Here is a 22,100-nt window from a genome sequence, read left to right on the forward strand (position 1 = left end):
GTAACAGTAACAGTATCATATTGTGAAATATGATTGCAATTTAAAAAGGACTGGTTTCTGTTTGAGTGTTTTAAAATTATTGCGATGGCGAAGCTGTCTTATCATTATCAATGTTATCAATGTTGTGTTTTGCTGTTAATATTTTTGTGGAAACTGTGATACACTACCATTCAAAAGAATGAATGAATGAATACATTTTCAACAAAGACATAATAAATTGATCAAGAGTAGCAGTGAAGACATTTATAATGTTACAAAACATTTCTAAATCATAAAATTGCTGTTCTTTTGAACTTTCTATAATAATTGACAATAACTGAACCCCAAAGTCATCATACTAGAATGATTTCTGAAGGATCATGTGACACTAAAGACTGGAGTAATGACTGCTGAAAATTCAGCTTTGCCTTCACAGGAATAAATTACATTTAAAAAAAATATATTATTTATTTATTTGGAGTGAAATAGAACGTTCAGCTGTCTTATTTATGTTCAGCAGGATTTGATTGGATCGTGAAAAGTGGGCACTACATACCAGAACAGTAGCAGGTGGTTGGAGGAGATTGGATTATGAAGACAAATATTTTTACTAAGAAATAACATGCACTGATTATTTGCGCACAGTAAGAATGTGTATAAAGAAAGTAAACAATATCACATTTTATGTATTTATGTATTTTACTCAAAAACGAAATGAATGCATTTGAATCGCTAAAATGAATCAGATAAGTCCCAGTACTAGTGTTTGTAGCATGGGCGCTTTGAACCCTTGCGTTCTGGTCCTTTTTACACATTCACTATCTTCCATCCCATTTATATTATTAATTACAATCCCTCTTATCACCCCCATGTGTGTGAGGGGGAGAGAGATAGTGCCAGAAATTGTGTTTGTGTGAAGGCAGAAGAATGCAGCATGGCTAATTGTGTTTGGCCGTTTGCGGTGTAACGTATCTGCAGGCAGATTAAGTGCTCAGTCCTGAGGAGCACAATAAACGCAAACACACAGCCTGTCTCTCTCTCTTTCATTCCCCGCTGCTGTCTGTCTGTATGTCTGACTCTCCTGGTCTCTGTCTTTTTGGAGAGCAGAATTTTCTATCTGACACAGAGGACAAGGAAGAAACGACTTATATTTCAAAATTGCATACTCATGCAATGCTCAAAGTATGTACTTCACTAGTAATGGCAAAGTACATATTTTTCAGTGCAAAGCTGGGACTAATGCTTCATTGAAGTCATTTCAGAATTATATAAGAGTTGAGTTCACATTTTCAAAAGTTTGTGATTGGTCAGATTTTTTTAAAAAGGAGTCTTTCATGTTTACCAGGTCTGAATTCATTTGATAAAATATAGAGTAAAACAGTAATATCGTTTTCAGGATTAAAAAAAAAAATTTAATTGTGACTTTTTTTTCAGAAAAAGTTGAAAGAAAACGGTTAAAGGGAAAAGAAAAGCTCAAACTCAAAACAAAAAAACTCTGTACAAATATATGCTATTTTCAACATAGTATGATTTGAGATGCACCAGTCCTAATTTCTGCATACTGTAGGATGGATGATATGTTAATTTTGGATTCCGACACAGTCACAGGACATCACCTGCCACCTGTTCTCGAGAATCACAACTTGGACATGTCCTGCACAATCTGATTAGACGTGTGGAGGTGTGACTGCTGGACTGGAGAGGAGGTGGAAGATAGATAAGAGACAGATGGAGGTGTGATGGAGGGGGGTAGCACATTACTGATTTATCTGGTCGGTGTAGGTGAGCGTCTCTCCTTCTCTTTGTCTCAGAAGCAGAAAAATAAATAACAGCCTTGTGTTTCCCAGAGGCAGTGGGCTGAGACGGAGGCTGTGGGGGAGAGCGTGGCGTGTGTGGGCTCAGAACTGCAGCCACCCACAGCCACAGGCAGAAACACCTTTCAGATGACTCCATGTGTTCTGCTGCTCTGTGATAGGACTCTGTTTTAGAGCAGAAGTGGTTTGTGCTAGTGATAGACAGATATGTATCAGCCAGGCCCGTTAACTGGCCTGTTTGGCCATTTTTGGCTGATAGTCTTACTGTTTGGCTGATTTTCAGAAGTAGCCATTTTTATTTTTTTTAAATTTTTTTGCTAAGATCTGCAGACGTCATCCACCTTGTGAATGGATAAAGAACAATGTTTGTTTTTTGAAATTTTTGGGGAGTTTTTTTTTGGCTGATTCTGATATCTAGGACAGGCTCACCAATTACCAATATAGTTATTAGCCAATATAACGGCTCATTTACTATTATTAAATTGAAATATATAATGTGATTAATATGGACTATACAAAGTTAATCATAGAAAAAATTTGTGTTTCTTTGATCAAAAATACAGTAAAAACAGTAATATTGTGAAATACCATTACAGTTTAAAATAGAACATTTCTAAAATGTAATTTATTTACATTAAAGCTGAATTTTCAATAACCATTATTTCAGTGTCACATGATTCTTCAGAAATCATTCTAATACGCTGATTTGGTGCTCAAGAAATATTTGTTGAAAACAGCTGTGCTGCCTAATATTTTTCTGTGGAAACAAATTTTTTTTTTTGTATTTATTGATAAAGTTCAAAAGAAAGTTAACGATATAATGTTTGTTTGTTTTTTCAGAAAAGATAAATCTTACTGACATCAAATTTCATTTATTTATGTATTTATTATGCATGTATGTCAGCTTCAAAATCCAAATTAATAAGCATTACTTATATTTTTACATGTTATTTATTATATTTTATATATAAAATTATTTATTTTTAAAATTTTGGAGCAGACACACGTACAAACTACTTAAAGTACTTCATTTAATTAGGCATATACAGTGGGGAAAAAAAGTATTTAGTCAGCCACCAATTGTGCAAGTTCTCCCACTTAAAAAGATGAGAGAGGCCTGTAATTTTCATCATAGGTATACCTCAACTATGAGAGACAAAATGAGAAAAAAGACCCCCTTAAATTTTTTTTTAAAGCTGAATTTTCAATAACCATTATTTCAGTGTCACATGATTCTTCAGAAATCATTCTAATACGCTGATTTGGTGCTCAAGAAATATTTGTTGAAAACAGCTGTGCTGCCTAATATTTTTCTGTGGAAACAAATTTTTTTTTTGTATTTATTGATAAAGTTCAAAAGAAAGTTAACGATATAATGTTTGTTTGTTTTTTCAGAAAAGATAAATCTTACTGACATCAAATTTCATTTATTTATGTATTTATTATGTATGTATGTCAGCTTCAAAATCCAAATTAATAAGCATTACTTATATTTTTACATGTTATTTATTATATTTTATATATAAAATTATTTATTTTTAAAATTTTGGAGCAGACACACGTACAAACTACTTAAAGTACTTCATTTAATTAGGCATATACAGTGGGGAAAAAAAGTATTTAGTCAGCCACCAATTGTGCAAGTTCTCCCACTTAAAAAGATGAGAGAGGCCTGTAATTTCAATTGGTGGCTGACTAAATCATTTTTTGCCCCACTGTAAATGGCTAAAAATCAGTCGATATATAAATATATTTAGTTAGTGCTAATTTTACCAATTGTATGCATATATCTACATGATATTTGCCATCCTGCTGTCTAAATAAGAGCCTTTTGTTATTGAAAAGCTAACATATTGGTTGACAATAATTTATGAATAGTCACTTGGGGCCCGACCGCAAATGCGAGAGCGTCCGTTAGGACACTCATTCTGTGGACCTTTTCCTCGAGCAGACAGCTTTCGACGTGACCCACATGCTTACACAAGCTTCTTAAAAGAGTGCTGGAGCGAGGGAGAGAGAAAGGGAATGAGACAGTGGGCGGAAGAGAGGGGAAGAGGAGAGAGAAAGAGTTGAGGGCTCAAGGCTGATGCAGCACCCTGTGGGCTCTTACAGATGGGAGAGAGGGGCTGGGCTCACTCAGGTGGGACGCAACTCTCTCATTCCCCCTCTCTCGATTTCAGTTTTCAATTTCGAAATGCTTTTTGCCATGATTGTTTTACACACAGTATTTCACACAGAATCAATAAAAGAAGCAAGAACTATGAGAGTTAATATTTAATATAATAAAAAAATAAAATGTGAAATATATAATAAACAATAAATGTTTATTTAAAATAAAGGCATGATTTGAAAAATGAAAATGACTTGACATTTTATATGTCATTTATATTATAAATGACATTTCTATTTTTAATTATATTAAACAAATGAGCACATAACCATCAAAGTACAATTTAAAATGTGCTGCTACTATTTATTTTTATTTTTAAAATAAACATTTATTTTTATTCTATTAATTCTTTATTATATTATATAGATATTTATATAGTATAACATTTATATAATATACAAACATTTTTTATTTTATTATTGTATTTTTATTATATTTAATATGATGCATAATATAACAGAATTCATATAATAAAATCGTTGATTATTATAAATCAAAATAAAACAATAATAATAAAATAAAACAATAAAATGAAAATGTGTATCTCCTGTCATTTGACTGTTATCAACACCTACCCATTCATCTGACCACATCATCAGTCTTACATTTTTAGACTTGATGGTTATATGTTGATTGTCATAAGGTCACACAATCATAGCAGTGAGACGGTCATGTGTGTGAGACTGTCAGCACTCTCGCTGTCTCTCTCTGTATGGGTTGGTGGTATGTCTGTAATTAACAGTCTAAGGTGGAAATGCTATAGGAGCCTGGGACGTGAGGGAGGGAGGGTGGGTGAGGATTACGTACATACTGCACGGCCTCCCTCCCTCCCTTTGTTTGTTCATTGGGACTCTCGGACGCCAGGGTGATCTATGGGCCACAGTACATCTCTCTGCAACACAATGTCTTTTCCTGTACCTGACTGGCACGCAAGGAAGTTGTCAGTCATACAAATAGGGTCTGATGGATTGTGGTTAAGTGGCGTGTGTAAATACAGTGTATTTTCATGGTGGACAGTATTGGCAAAACATTCTGTATAGTTATCTTGCAAATCTATTATGATATATATATCACAAAATACATTATTTCAATACATTATAATATTTTTATAGAAAAGTGATAAAAAATTGGGGAAAATTTGCGTCATTATGGCAATTTTAAAGTAATGGATAACATTATTTTGGTTATTGTTATTTTGTATATTTGGAATAATCTGTAATTTTATAATCTGTAATGTGGAGAAGCATTCAAGTAATATATATGCATACATATGAGATATGTATGCATATATAATATGAATATGACATAAATATGAAAAAAGTCTATTCCCAATATTCGAGTCGTAGGAGTCCTTTATTAGTGAATCAGACTACTCTGCTTGCGCAGACTGTGAGAACAATTCATTAGAAAGATGTGTTTTGACTAAGGCTGGGTGATATAGCTAAAAAATGTATCAAAGATATAATGTTTCATATCGTTCGGTATCGATAGTTATTGACATTTTTATAGCCTTTTTTGAAACAAAGAGCAATAGAATTTTTTTTTTTAATTTAACCACTGTATTTTTTAATTAACCCAATTTATTGAGACAAACAACAAATATTTTTTTGTTTTAACAATCAAGCACAATATAAAAATTAAATAAATATCTAATTTCTAATGTTTTATATGCAGATTAAATAGGTTAAACTTTTGGCTTGTTTCCCGAGGCCACAGGAGGGCGCAATGAGCAAAACACTGCAGTGCATTTAAATTGTCAACGCAAGGAAATAACTGTCTATAAAAAACCCGTGCATTACGTCTAAATTAACTCATAAAAATCCGATATAATTTCATAAATTGAATTTGAAACAATTATGAACAAAACAGCATCATGTATTTATGCATTGCTTAATCCAAAGAGCCGAAGCGCCCATCACACAGATTGCATTTAAAAACATAAGAGACGCAGTGAAAAGGAATAAACCTCCACAAATTCGTGACGTGTTTTCTAAAAGTTTAAACTGTTTTAACTTTGCATGGCTTTCTATACATCTTCTGTGAGACGCGAGTGCAGCAGTCTTGTCCATCTAGAAAATGCGCTGAATATGTGTTCTGTGTGAATGGCTTGGTTTCAGTTTTAACCTTTATCAAGATCTTCCCTGCATTGAGCTTCTATATTTCTCTAATATTTTGAAGGAGTAACGCAGCAGCGGCGCGTCTCGTGGGCTAGACTAACAAAACATTAAAATGCAACAACGTCCCTTACATCATTATCACCGCATCTTGTGCGCCACTGATGACGCTCTCTGATGCACACCTAACATTCAAATGCAAATGTTTATTTTAAATTTGATTAATATTCATTCTTTATTTCAAGGTGACGGAGAAAGAGTCCGGGAGGAATGGGAGATGGCGACCTCTGGTGGTGAGAGGGAGAACACCAGACGCCAGCCCCTGACAATATCGTGCGCTTTATCAAAAAAAATGTCTATTGTTATCGAAGAAGGTGTACCGTCGATAATTATCGATACCGTTTTATCGCCCAGGCCTAGTCTTGACATTGTTGTGATGTATCGTATTTAGGGATTTATGAACATTTTGCCCGATACCGATAACCGATTATGCTTTATTTTTGAAAGCCGATAACCGATATGTTGGCCGATAAATCTATATCCAAATTGTTATATACTTTTTGAGAGCCTGATTACAAAAAAGGTCTCATCATTAAAAGTCACATCCCAAACACTTCAACATAAGCAGCCTAGTTTGAACGGTGTACGTTTTAAAAATATTTTTACTCTCCCATTACCAAATTTAGTCATAAAAAAGTCTTACAAATAAATAAAATAATGCATAAATAATGCAAATAAGTCACTGGACATCATTACACGTGTAAAGAATCAAAATGAATGCGCCACAGATCAATAAAACGGAATAGCCTCTGCACGGACAATAATTAAATGATTTTAATTACTAAACCATATTGTTGATGAAAATAATAAGAGAACAATACAAGTGGTTGTTGTTATTAATAATGTATCGATGATTTTGAAAAAGTAACAAATTAATACCACTGTTTTAAATAGCAGCCGTTGAGCTGCGCGTGCTGAAGCTGAAGAGCTGAATGAACATGGTAAACTGAAGCGTTTTGCTGGCAGCTTATTTAACTCAAGGAAATGCATCCTGAGATTAATATTAATACAACATAAACATAATATTACAACTTATATATGTACAAAATGATGCAGTTCTTGCGTGCTATAGTCAGAATGTGTGATCCTGTTGTGGATGCGCTCTTCCCATAACAACGCGCTGAAACACGGCAACTAAACCCAAAGAATTCCCAACGTTTTATTATAATAATGTTCTCATTAGAATGTTATATACACGACATTCCCAATCATAGTTATTAATGTTGTGCACTGCTGTTTGGGCTGCGTGTGCTGAGCTAAAGATGATCACTGGTAAACTGAAGCGCTCTTTTAACTTAACCAAACGTATTCTATATGAGATAAATCAGATATACATCAAATAAACACAATATTACAACGTTCAATTGCACAAAAGGCTGCAAACGAACAGCGCGCATCTGAAGTGTCTCTGAAGGAAATAATGCATTATTTATCGGCTTTAAGATATCGGCCAAATTTTCTTATCAGGCCGATACCGATAACAGAAAAAATTAGCATTTATCGGCCGATACCGATATGGTGGCCGATATATCGTGCATCCCTAATCGTATTTTTATCTTTTTACATGCAATTCAGACTTCAAACTCACATTTACAACAATATAATAAAATACTAAATCTTAAATCTAAATAGTAAATCTTATAACAATATAGCATAAAAGTTTTAAAATTCAAACAAGTCCTTATTTTGCTGTGTCATGCAAGACAAGAGTGAGCTCTCACAAATGTGAATATAACAGTGAAATTTACAGAGAGAGGGTCATCAATTCGCTTTTTCTCCCTCATGCTCCACTTTCTGTCTTGAGAATGCTAATGATGGAAAAAAAAGGGAGTTGAGAGAGTGACAGCATTGTCAGCGGTTTCCTCTGCATTTTGAAGCGAGCGGGAGAGGGCGAGGTTCACAGGGCCTTGAAATGAAAGAGCACTCCCACAAAATGAGCACAATAAAAGGGAGGACTACTTCCAAGGTTGTTTTAGCAAGTTGTGGAGAAATGACCCCACACTCCACCTCCGTGGAGATGAAATCGAAACAGCTCCCCCTGCCTCCCTCATTCTCTTTTTCTCACACTTCTGGACTGTTTGTTTTGTCTCCGTCATTTACCTCCCTTCTCTCTCTCTCTCTCTCTCTCTCTTTGTCTGTGCCTCTCTTTCTGTCACGCCAACTCTTATTTTCCTCTTTTTGCTCTCTCGCTCTCTTCGCTGCAAAAACAGCTCCCCCTGCCTCCCTCATTCTCTTTTTCTCACACTTCTGGACTGTTTGTTTTGTCTCCGTCATTTACCTCCCTTCTCTCTCTCTCTCTCTCTCTCTCTCTCTCTCTTTGTCTGTGCCTCTCTTTCTGTCACGCCAACTCTTATTTTCCTCTTTTTGCTCTCTCGCTCTCTTCGCTGCAAGTCGCAGGTGTGCGGTAGATGTCTATATGTCCCCCTCGGTGAGCCCACCTCACACATTGTTTATTAAAATGGCACGCCGGGAACTTTCAGCTTCCTATGCTTTAGTGTGCTGCGATGCCATGAATATTAAAATTGATCGCGAGGGAGTGTGGGCAGTCAGTGGGCATCAGAGGATCAAGGTTTTTGTCATATGAAGGAGGGGAAAAGAATGACGCTGACCATCGGAAAACTATAAATAACTGGCTTCTTCTCTAACAACTTTGAAAATCCCACTACAGTTCTTGTGTAGTCCTTCAAAATTATTATTATTGCTGAGAATCATTTTTTTCATCGCCCTGTTTTATTGTTTTTATGACCATATTAGTATTGATTATTGTGCAACCAACATCATTTAAAATGCTTAGCTTCAGTGTGAATGATCTGATACTTGATTCTGTCTTAGACTTGAGCCTATTCGCATTCATGGTTATATGTTTTTTATAATGACTACTAATTGACCACTGTCCCATGATTGGCTACATAACTGTTATAGTTTCATGACTTGCATATCAATCTATGGTCTCTTTCTTCTCACATATTTATTTTATTTTGATTTATTTTATTTTATTTTAAACTACATTCCTATTTAATTTTAATTTGAACTACATTATAATTTTATTTTTTATTATTTATTTTATTATTTTATTTTATGTAAACAGCCGTGTAATAAGCTGTGATAATGCTGTGGTGGTGGTACTATGGTAACACTGATTGTACCGTGGTACTTTAATACTGTATATGCCATAGTTCTAAATGATAACCATTTTCATATACAGTACCATGGTATTTGCAGGATGTATGAATAACAATATAATGGCACTGTCTTGGTGCGTCTAAAAAATCATGGTAATACCGTGGTAATTTTTTAAAAACCATGTCAGGTTTTACAGTACATTCTAATGTTTTGATGTTTGATTTCCTGCATTTAAATTTAACACTTTTGTTGTTGTTGTTAAACAATAGCTGAAACAATATAGATGTATATATTTATCACATTGAATTGCACATAGTATTTTCTTGTAAAACATACTTAATCTTTTACAGTGTGTAATATATATAATATATATTTTTTTTTTACATTTTATTTATTATTACATATTAATAAAATACAATGTACTATACAGTAATGTCCTAATTGTAGAAAAAGCATAATGGCACTATGAAAGAGTTGTGGACTGAAATTAAAAGCAGGGCATCTGTGTCCATATTGAAGGTCAGCTGTGATCGATGCTTTTTGACATGCCCCCACAGAATGATGTCAGAGCCTCAAATAGCAATTGAGTGAGCATGTGCATGCATGTGTGCGTGACTGAGGACCTCAGAAGAAGTACGATTCTTCCGTTTGGAACCAAAAAGCCTGACCTCATATCCATAAAACCATTTACCCCAGAGCAACCTGGTGATTATTTGCACACTGCAGTGGTTCTGATGGGTGTGAAGACCTTCTGAAAGCAGCACATGTTGCTCCTGTGCTCGTTTGCACTATGCTGAGTAGCGTTGTGTACAAGAAATGACTCCCACAGCATGAGTGCATCGGGCTTGCCATGCAAATATAAACACTATGAACGGATGTTTGCACATTTGTGCATAATGTCACCCTTGCATACATGTAAGCTGCTCAATGACATGCATGCAAACACAAACACACCTGCAGGGTCACAGCCTGACAGGTTTAAGGTATGCAAAATGAACTCAAACACTCTCTGTATCACATCTGCATGTATGGGAGCTCATTTCCGTGTGTGTGGATCTGGAACAGGGCTGTGAATTTCTCACCACAGATTTGTGCATTATGAGCAGACATTTTATACGTGAGAGAATGAGGATGATATTTAGTGTCGCGTGTGTTTGTGTTTATCACACCCGCCGAAAGTCCCGCATCAGCAGCTGCTGGTCTGTTTTGCATATGGCATTGGAAGAAGGGAGAGAAAAGATTGAAGTGGGATATGCATTTGCATACGTGGCGGCCGTAATGCGTCCTCAGTGTCACAGAGATACTTTGGGCTGGTAGCGCTGTGGCTTATTTGAATGATAGCGAGCAGGCAGACCAACAGGCACAAGGCTGTATGCAATGACATCACTTCAGAAGGGTGATGTCATGCGCTATACACCTTGTACAAAAGCCAATGGGAGATCTAACTGCCAAACTGTGTCTTTTCCTGCCCTTGGGGCACCTGTCAGAAGTATTTTGTTTCTGTTTTGTTCCAGATGTTTCTTCTTCACTTCCTTAGGGAAAATAGAAATAGAAACAAATGAGATGTCAAATTGTTGGCGAAATATGAAACTAGAGGACTAAAATGAATGTGGAATTCATAATTTAATGAGAAAAATTCATATTGAAATCTTAGGGATGGATGACATTAGGTTTTTTTATATTGGATATTAATTTTAATATTTGATTAATTGTGTGCATACTCATTTCCTCTATTTTTGCTTTTAGATTATCTATGTCGACATCTAAATTAAGTTGATCTCTACAAACACTAATTATTTAATAACACTGTCCAATGTAATATTTAGTAAATCTCAAAATAAATGCAAATTTTTCGTATTGTACAGTATAACGTGTGATGCTTAAATTCACTTCTATGCGATTAAAAAAAAGTTTTTTTTTTGTTTTTTTTATTTACATAATAATATAGAACTTTAATATCAACCATTTATCCATTTATTGGTTATAACATAAAAATTATTAACGTCTTATCTGTATCAGACAAAATTTTTATGTTGAGACATTCCTAAAATATGAGTATTTCCATTTATTCACATTGCTCAGAAAAAAAAGAGTTGTTCTCTATTGTTGTGGTTTTCCCCTGATAGGTCGAAACTTCAGTTATACTCTTGGTAGCAGTGTTATTTATTTAAATTTTATTTATAAATGTATTTATATGTTTTATTAATATTTTTATTATTGATATGAAATACAATTTTATTTTAATGAAATTATTTATTACAATTATTTTTATGTTTTCAGCTTTCTTTTTATTTCAGTTTAATTTTTAGTCATTTTGTTATGTGCTTTTGTCACTTTTGCTAGGTTTGTTTGTTTGTTTTAATTTTCTAAAAATACCTACTTTCATTTGTTTTGGTTAACAGTAACAACACTAGGTACAGGCTGTTCTTCCAATATCCAATGTTGTCTTTACAAATAATACGACTGTGTTCTACTTACACCTCTAAAACTGAGGCGTCAGTCTATTATCTCTGTGTGTGCGTGTGTGTGTGTAGGTGTGCTACATTTCTTCCACCTTTAAGGCTTGCTGAAACGTCTCTTCATTCCCAACATCAGTCTCTTTGTCTTTCCACACAAGTTCCGCTCTTTTTTCCCCTCCATATGGCATTTATTTATCTTCAGTCCGTCTATCCAAAAGAGTGGCCCTCCGTCTATCCTCAGAATGGTGATTCGCATGCAGCACCCAGAGTAATGTCGTCTCTCTCCTCCTGCCCTCACCCGCTGTGTCCGTGACAACAAAATGCGTTCAGTGTTTGTCTTTATTGCTCAGCTCAGTCAACTTAAATGGGTACAATGAGGTCGTACGGCTGCAACGTAACGAATGCCAGCTTTGGGCTGAATGGAACAGGTTGCACATTAACTGATTTTGGGCCAGAACATCTCCATTTCCTTCTGGCCCTCTGTGGTGAAGGACAATGCAAATGCTCCATAAATATGCACTTAACCAGACTTTTGTAAATTGGAATAATTTACATAATTTACCATTTTAAAAAATCATTAATGTAGTGTATGTAGTGGGATAATATATAGACGACTGGTCATTATAGCTAAATAAATCTTTTAAACTGTATTTGTTCTCCTGTGACTCTATTTTTTAAGTTCATCCTCTGTTTCTGTGTCTGCAGAGCTCCAGAGATCATCCTGGGTTTGCCATTCTGTGAGGCCATAGACATGTGGTCCCTGGGTTGTGTCATTGCTGAGCTGTTTCTGGGCTGGCCGCTCTACCCCGGAGCATCCGAGTATGACCAGGTAAGACTTGTCTAATTCTTTAATGGATTATAATGGAAACAGAATAGAGCTGGAGGTGAAGTCATCCAAGGTTTCATACATGCGCTGACATTCAGCTTGTCTGAGGTTTCCATCATTAGTACATTTGAGGTTATTTGTTGTACTCTACCCTGGCTGTTCCCAAGCGGCTGTTACCAAGGATGAATTGGGACACCTGGGGAACCAGCCTCTGTGGAGACCCTCCCTTGATGCCCTGCACACCATAAAAATAGCATGAAAAACAAGTTATATATCTTGTTACTGTATATACATGCAAACATTTGGGGTCAGTAAGATTTTTAATTTTTTTTTAAAGAAAGTAATTTATTTAGCACAGATGCATTAAATTGATCAAAAGTGACAGTGAAGAAATTGATGTTACAAAAGATTTCTATTTCAAATAAATGCTGTTCTTTGGAACATTATACTCATCAAAGAATCATGAAAAAAATATATATGTTTATACAGTATATATATATGTGTATATGTATATATATATATATGTGTGTATGTGTGTATATATATATATATATATATATATATATATATATATATATGTGTGTGTGTGGCAGTTTTCACAAAAATGTGAAGCAGCACAACTGTTTTCAATATTGATAATAATGCCCCTTAAGTACCAAATAAACATAATAATGATTTCTAAAGGTTCATGTGACACTGAAGACTGAAGTAATGGCTGCTGAAAATTCAGCTTTGCCATCACAGCAATAAATTACATTTTAAAATATATTAAAATAGATAACAGTTATTTTAAATGGTAATATTTCGCAATATTACAGTTTTTTTTCCTGTGGTTTTTAATCAAATAAATCCAGCCTTAGTAAGCATAAGAGACTTCAGTAAAAAAAATCTTAATGACCCCAAACTATATGCAAATCTGAAAAGATATATATCTTATATATTGTTAGTGTGACTTTGCATTCAAACATTAGAATTTCATAGTTGTAACATTATATCTAAAAAAAAAAATTTTATGTTTGTTTTTGGCGTTTTTGACTATTTATATTTTATTTAGGACAGTATAATGACAGGAAGTGAAGTGGGAGAGAGAGCGAGAGAGATAGGGCGGGATCGGGAAAGGTGTACGAGCTGGGATTCAAATTTGGATATCGGCGCCGACTATATCTTATACTTCTTCAAATAGCTGATAAGAATCTAACTGATGTAGGCTTCATGTAATTGTAATTCCAGTTTCTTGTTTGGAAATTACATCTTACATCGCAGATATAAGAAATTAAGCAGCAGTTGTGAGAAATATTCACAAAAGTTAAGTTTTCAGTATGCACACTTTATATTTAACACATTTCAACAGTGACAGCACTGTCGACTTACTGTCACTGGCACACATTTATTCACTGTTTAATATAAAGCGTTGCGTTTTTTCAATGCCTTATTTTCAAGTGTCAGACCCTGGCATTCAGGGGCCTGTTGACCCATGCCATAATCCATCTTTGGCTGTTTCTATTTTGTAATTCACTGGTCACTAATGATACAAGGATGACATTTCCTGAATGATATTCATTTAGTGAAATGAAGCAGAGGAGTCTTGCTTTTTGTGTGTGGGACATTGTGTGTATGTGTGGCCCTGCCGAGAGAGCCATCTCCCTTCTCAGAAAATGGCTGTGAATCCCTCAATTACTGTTTGTGCTTAAGAGAGAGAAAACAAATCTGACTCTGGGCTGGGCCCCTGCTCTCTCAGCTCTCCTGAAGTGCTGTGTGTTTGTGTGGATGTGTGTGTGTGTGTGTGTGTTGTCTCTCTGACTTTCATCTCTCTCTGGCCCCTCCGTAGTTCTGGACACATGCCACAATCTTCCCAATTAGCCCAGATCCCGAGCTCTACAGTGGGGCCTTCTCTTAAAAAAAAAGATTCTGGCTTCATGGAACAGCCCAGGGCCAATGTTCTAGCTCTAAGCAAACCAAACCCGTCTTTAACAAGCTCTTAAACACAGCAAAGGACTTTGCAGATTTGTCTCCCATCATTTCTGTGTACTACAGAGTAATAGGATATTTTTTTTCAGCCCCTCATTTGGTGCATGAAGTCTTGTGATTGGGAAGCAATTGAATGTTATGGCATTTCACCTCGGCTGCCCTGTTTACTTTAGATTCTCACTTGCAAGCAAAACTTGAGAAGTTATTTCCAGTCTCATTTCTAATTACAGCACTTTGAAATCACCAGCAAGAATCCTCAAAAAGTGAATGGAAAAAAAGTGCTATTCTATTTCACAAGACGGTAAATGAGCCAAACGCGGTGATCAAGGTCTCTTGAGCAGCTACGAGCTCGGTCTCAGGATCCGAGATTGGCCATTTGGAAGGGGCCGTGGAAGAGATTATTATTATTGTGGATTCCTTCGGCTGCCAAGCTCTTGTATTTACGTCTTTCAGGTGTGTGAATGGTGTTCTGTGTAATTGCGGCACCCGGACAGACCTGTAAAAAGAGGGTTTGGCAGGGGAAATCAGACTCATGGTGACAGCATTCATCACAGATGCTGTTTACTCGGCTTCTAATGCTGGAATGTTGAAGTTGTGTCATCAGCGTGGCAGCCAAGTGACTGATATGTTTTCAGGCAGACAAAATGTCATCAGTCTGTTTTAATGCAGCTCACGGTTGCTTTTCCCAGAAGTCCGCTTACAATATTAGTCATGGTTCCTTGCACCAAAAACAGAATCATTTCATTTTTCATGACCATTTCTACCCTGATCATTAGAATTAAACAGGCTGTATTTGCTACTGTACTTTAAGACTTGTATGTCTTAGAAAAGACCTTGACCTCTAGCACTCTCTATTCTAATTACATTCTTAAAAAAAAAAAATTGCACTCTATTCATTTACTAACTGCTTTTCTTAATAAAAAAACACTAGCTTCTTTAATCTTTTTGTATTCTATCTATTTGCTTTCTTTTTATTTTTTATACATTAACAAAAACAAAAAAAGCCTCTAACACTAGCTTGCTCTATTCTTTTTCTATTCTATCTGTTTTCTTTTTATTTATTATATAATTAAAAAGAAACCTTGCTAAGTGTACTGCGTTAAGCTTACTGAGACTTGTTAAAGCACTTACATATCATTGCTCTCGTTGATTTTGATTGCTTCCATTGTCATCATTTGTAAGTTGCATTGGATAAAAGCGTCTGCTAAATGACTAAATGTAAATGAAAAAAAATTATTATTATTTTTAATAATAATAGTTATTATTATTAACAAATATGTAATAAAAACTGTAATCTGATTATGAGCATTTTAAAACCTAATATGTGACCCTGGACCACAAAACCAGTCTTAAGTCGCTGATTATATTTGTAGCAATAGCCAAAAATACATTGTATGGGTCAAAATGATTGATTTTTTTTTATGCCAAAAATAATTAGGATATTAAGTAAATGTTGTTCCATGAATATATTTTGTAAATGTCCTACTGTAAATATATCAAAACTTAATTTTTGATTAGTAATATGCATTGCTAAGAACTTCATTTGGACAAATTTAAAGGCGATTTGCTCAATATTTTGATTTTTTTGCACCCTCAGATTCCAGATTTTCAAATAGTTGTATCTCGGCCAAATATTGTCCTATCCTAACAAACCACACATCAATGGAAAGCTTATTTATTCAGCTTCAGATGATGTATAAATCTCAATTTCGAAAAATTGACCCTTATGACTGGTTTTGTGGTCCAAGTTCACATATAATCTACATTTTTGGAATCTGATTACGTAACCCAGATTTACATGTATTCAGTTACTACCCAGCACTGAAAATTGCATACTCTATTTGTCATATGCATTGATGTTTTGAAGACTTTGATGTCAGGTTCCAGCATTTCTGTTTTTAAGAAATTGCTAACTAATAATACATTCAAAATTAAATGTATTAACAAAATCTGCTCCACTTTCCTGCAATATTACATGTTGCATTAAATCATGTCGTCTTAAATTTGCATACTTTGTATTAGACCAAGAAGTCAGTCTATGATGTTTAAATCCTCTGCTAGTTAAATGTCTTAACTATACAAATTTGCAGGTCAGAGATCTCCAAACTTGAACTTTATTAATTTTATGCTTTTTTGTTATTTATTCATTTATTTATTTTCAACTCTTTTCTGTTCAAGTCAGCATGAAATGCAATTTGCAATTTTTTTTACTTCCATTTAAGCAGGATATTTGGCAAGAAAAAAAAGTCATTACTATGACTGTTTCTGTGTGACCTGTTTTTGCAGCTTTGTTTCATTAAACAGACTTTGCATTGTGACTGTATGTCAACATATAGTATATTAAAACTTTATATGCAAGACAAGCAAGAAAATCCCCTTTTACTTCCCCCTTTCAGTGTTCGCCATCAAAGCAGTGAATATCCAGCACTAAATGTATGACGTTAGTTGTAAATCTCCTATCGCCTGTGTTTATGTCTTCCACCAGATCCGGTACATCTCTCAAACGCAAGGCTTGCCAGCAGAGTATCTGTTAAGTGCAGGGACGAAAACAACCAGGTTTTTCAACAGAGACCCCGACTCCACCTATCCTCTATGGAGACTGAAGGTAAACTCCCTCACCCTGTTTCTCTTTTTCACTTCCTTAATTAGTCTCACTTGGTTCACTTATAATATGCAGCGACAATGTTATTTTTTCTCTCTCTCTCTCATTCCCTTACTCTCTAAACTAAGTTAAATTGATGCATCTACTCCCTGTAAACACACCAAGAGGCTAATGTGAGCTAAATTGGTTTTGTGTGAGAGGACTTGGCAACCAGAGCGACATGGGATAAATCCCGCTTAATGTCCCATTCTCTTTCTCTCTTTCATTCTTCTGTCCCTTTATGCTCTGTTTCTCTCACATTCCCCCATCCTTCCTGGGCCGGTGGCTGGTTGCCCATAGTCAATAGAGTTTCTCTGTAGATTAACTTTTGGTGAACTTTGCAAAGCTTCACATGGGGAAACTTTGATATTATTGAATCCCAATGCAACGCCAAGCTGCATTCCTAACCCCCAATATATATGAATCCAATAAAACTAGAAAAACGTGTACTCATGCATAGTCAATACCCCCTCAATGCTTGTGTCTTGGACTGTAGAAATACTCAACCCAGTGTCAAGTACTTTCCAGAGATAAGGTTTTATCTTTCATAGTTCAGGAATCTTAATGGGGTTTTCAGTTATGTTCCATTTAAGTGTCAACTTTGCCTCAGATGTTTCTCCTAAAATGATTTCAAAAAGGAAACAAACTGTTGACTTAAAATGAACATGGACAGCAAATGGACTTGAAAGGGATTATTCAGAAATATTTAAATTCATGTTGAAATCTCTGACTTGTTTTCATTACAAATTTGGTATTTATGCTAATTCGAGCACAGTTTGAGATTGTGTTGAGATGTCCTCAATAGGAAACACATTTGAGATTCTTTTCAAGAGAAAATGAAAAGAAGCAGAACTCTTCAGCATATGTCTCAATTTGCTCTCCATTGCTGCCTAGGTGAAACAATTTAGATTTGAATACGATTTAATTTGTGAGTTTTCTTTACTGTGGGTTTCATTCCAAATTTCAAACTTTCTTTCCATGTTGTAAGTCACATTACTTTTCCCAATTGATTTTCATGATGTTAATCCAAGTGATAGTCCACCCAAAAATGAAAAGTCTGTCATCATTTACTCACTCGTGTTGTTTCAAACCTCTATGCAATTCTTTCTTCTACTGAAAAGATATTTCGAATAATGTTGATAACCAATTTCAGTTCCCATTAACTTCCATTGTATGGACAAAAAATACAATGGAAGTCAATGGGGACGGAATCTATTTGGTTACCAACATTCTGCAAAATATCTTCTTTCATGTTCCACAGAAGAAAGAAAGTCATACAGGTTTAAATCAACATGAGAGTGAGTAAATTCATTTTCATTTGTGGATGAATCGGGATATTGCTGACAGTATTCCTGTTTGTATTTGCAGACACCTGAGGACCATGAGGCAGAGACGGGGATCAAATCTAAAGAAGCTCGCAAGTACATCTTCAACTGCCTGGATGATATGGCACAGGTAGGAGTATCGTACCTTTGTTCGTACCACAAAACCTGCTTCAGCTTCAACAGGAGCAGAAATCTGGCTCATGGCTAATAATAACCTCCCTCACCCTCAAAAATGTTTTGTCTCCAACTCTGTGTGGCAAGTTTCCATTAATACTCACACCTCTGTTACACAGAAACCTTATGTAACTTGGGACATGACTTAAAAACACAATGGTGCATGGGAAGCTTATTCCCCTTGGAGCTATTCAGTGATAAGACACATGACTTATGAACTTTTGCCTTCTGCGAGTTATTGAAATCAGCATGCCTCATCACCGGCCGGTCGTCAGATGTCTGGACAGGCCTGGTCTTGGCAAAAGCGTGACCTCAATTTGGATTTTTCCCATAAGAACGGACTCCATCCCAGTTCATCAGATAAAAACAGCTGATCTAATTCACAGCAAATTCAGATGAATTCATGGAAATATGCTTATGGTTGGATACACTTAATCTATAATGGATCCATGTTCATGTCCTTCACAACACCCTTGTTTTACAAGAATTACATCAGAGCCTCATTTTCAGGTCAGGTCCTCTGATGTTATGATCTAAGTACTGACTTGCTCTGTAGTCCAGGTTACTGCACTGGGCTAGTACGCTTACTGTATACTGTAGAAGCATATTTTCAAGTGTTATGATAAGCTGTAAGGTGTTAGGCATGCTAAAAAAAATATGCGAATAATGATACTAAAGCTAAATAGAAGCAATGTGAAAATAAATGAATAATAATAATAATAATGGAGATAATAATAGTAATAATAATAAAAGTATTATTGTTAATTATACAAAAATTGAAAACCCAATAAATATAATGTAAAAAAATAAATATACAAACATTATACAAAGCAAGCAAAGAAAAAATGAGTTAAGGTGTTTTTGTTTGTTTGTTTATAATAAATGAAAACAATCCATTTTAAATCAAACAAACAAATAAAAGCTAAAGTAACACATTATTAATAATAAAAATGATAATAAATAATTAAATAAATACATTTAATCAATAAAAAGATATTACAATTATGAATTGATAAATACTAATAAATTATTAAGTATTATTATTGTTGTTGTTATTAATTATACAAAAATAAACAATGATAATAAAATAAAACAAACAAATGAAATGAAACAAATTAAAGTGAAAATAAATAAACTAATAGTAATAATATTAGTGCAGATTATACAATTATTATACTAAATTATTATACAACAACATTTGACAGCCAACAAGCAAAGAGAAAATGTATGTTTATTTATTTAATAATAAATCATAATAAAATAAAACAAATGATTTGAAATCAAACAAAACAACAACTATAATAATAATAATAATTCTATAATTATTAATAATTTAATACATTATTATTATTATTATTGTTGTTGTTGTTAATTATACAAAATATTATACCAAATTTGCAAACAAACAAGTTAGGGTGGCCTTTATTTATATATTTATTTTAATTGAATAAACAAGTCACCTTCACTCAACAGTTGATGTTTTAGAGGCTACAGACTTTAGAACAACTCTCTCTCTCTCTGTGTGTGTGTGTGTATGTGTGTTTTCTCAGTTTCCGCTGTTGTAGCACTGTCAGTTTGTATGTGGATCATCTGCACAGCTGTCTTCATGATGTGCACCTGTCTTTAAGTTGTTGCACTCAGAGATACAACACTTGTGTATTCAACTGATTAAAATATAACAGTCAGATGTGAAATGGAGAGCAAGAATGATTGTTCTTGGTTTCATCATCTTCAAGAGACAGTTCACTAAGTGTGCGTGCATAACTGTTTTTGCGAGATTTGTGTACGGTAGCTATGCAGTCTCTCCCTTCGCTTGCAGTTTATATTCTACAACCTGAATGATTATTTTTCCTCTCTTGTCAAAGATTATTTCTTTATCATGCAGCAGGGTGATGGAAAACAGAGAGAGACAGAGCAGGACTAAAATAGCATGCATAAAAGAGGACTGTGATTTGCTCTGGTGACTGTCGGTTTATCTGATAGCTTGGGGAGGTTAGGCCACAGATAAACAGCATGGCGGTATGAAAAATGCGTTAGCCATCTCTGAATGGGATTTCCACTAAAAAACGTTCTGCTGCACTGCTTTTCACCTCTGGCAAAACATCCTATCAGACAATATAAACACATTTTTATGTCCCAGGGGTTTAATTTCATTAACATTAATTTTTAACTGTTTTATATATATATATATATATATATATATATATATATGTGTGTGTGTGTGTATATATATATATATATCTATATATATATATATACAGTATATATAAATAATTTGAATCATTTTTGAAACTTATTTCCTATGCTTTTATATTTTATATTAGCTTTTTTATATTTGCTAAAATGTATATTTAGTGAATATTTAGTTAATTTGCTTCTTTTCATGTGCATTGTTTGTACATATTAAATTGTTATATTTTATTATATTATATTATATTTTGTTTTCGATTTAATACTGTCATAATATATTATTAAACTATAAACTATATTATTTTAATATGACCTTAATGCAAAAAAAAGGAAAGTATTTTGTTTGTTAAAGTCATGTTAAAATGTTTGCCCTTTTAAAACATTTTAAAGGTGAAACTAAATTATATATCAGGTTTTGTTTATTTTCACATTCTCAGACAGATGGGAATATCTGGCCTGGCATCTGAAGCGTTCCTAAGTGAATATCTGTAAATTTGAGGGCGAATATTTGGGAATATCAGAAAGGTTACCGCTGTCCTCTGAGAACACACACACTTTTTGACTGACAGACCTGTGTATATTAATAGAGTTGTACACGTCAAGCACTGCGGGAGTTATTCACACACAAATACTCACATGTATTATTTACAAAAGCTGTAAGTTGGATCAGAAGATTCAGCTGACAGATTCCATGATTTGGGAACACCCAGGCTCGCATTCAACACACATTCAGCTACTAAGGATGATTTATTCTGCAATTATAGTAGCTAATTTACCCTACTGCCTACATTCATAGATTATCACTGTCCAGTGCATTTACAAATATTAACTTTAATTTTGCATTAAAGCATTACAGCAATAATAATTGGGATTTTGTTTTCTGAGGAATTCTGTGGGCACAGATTCCATGGTGATGTGTTAGTCAATGTTGCATCAGAAAAAAGAAGACAAGAGCTGGTTAACCTTGTTTGAGGATCCCTAAAGTACTTGTTGGTCTCTGTACATCAGTCAGTCTGTCTCTCTCTTTCATTTCTCACTCTCATCTTCTCTCTTTTGCTGTGTGCAGGTGAATATGACCACAGACTTGGAGGGCAGCGACATGCTGGCGGAGAAGGCAGACAGAAGGGAGTTTATTGACCTGCTGACCAAGATGCTGACCATCGACGCAGACAAGAGAATAACGCCCATAGAGACACTCAACCACCCCTTTGTCACAATGACACACTTGCTGGATTTCCCACACAGCACACAGTCAGT

At 34.7% G+C, this 22,100-nt stretch overlaps 1 protein-coding gene across 3 annotated transcripts in view; it reads left to right on the forward strand.

Annotated features, from left to right (window-relative positions):
- The window catches only part of LOC107587022 (homeodomain-interacting protein kinase 2-like), a 101,321-nt gene that overhangs the window by 60,840 nt on the left and 18,381 nt on the right, over positions 1-22,100 (forward strand). For all 3 annotated transcript variants that reach the window (XM_016274620.1, XM_016274622.1, XM_016274621.1), the window contains exons 3-6: positions 12,425-12,548; positions 16,999-17,118; positions 18,523-18,609; positions 21,910-22,094. In XM_016274620.1, the coding sequence (XP_016130106.1) occupies positions 12,425-12,548; positions 16,999-17,118; positions 18,523-18,609; positions 21,910-22,094 (516 nt within the window). The remainder of the gene's footprint in view (positions 1-12,424; positions 12,549-16,998; positions 17,119-18,522; positions 18,610-21,909; positions 22,095-22,100) is intronic.

The sequence above is a fragment of the Sinocyclocheilus grahami genome, unplaced genomic scaffold, assembly GCF_001515645.1.
Source record: "Sinocyclocheilus grahami isolate Dianchi unplaced genomic scaffold, SAMN03320097.WGS_v1.1 scaffold88.1, whole genome shotgun sequence".
Taxonomy (NCBI): Eukaryota; Metazoa; Chordata; class Actinopteri; order Cypriniformes; family Cyprinidae; genus Sinocyclocheilus; species Sinocyclocheilus grahami.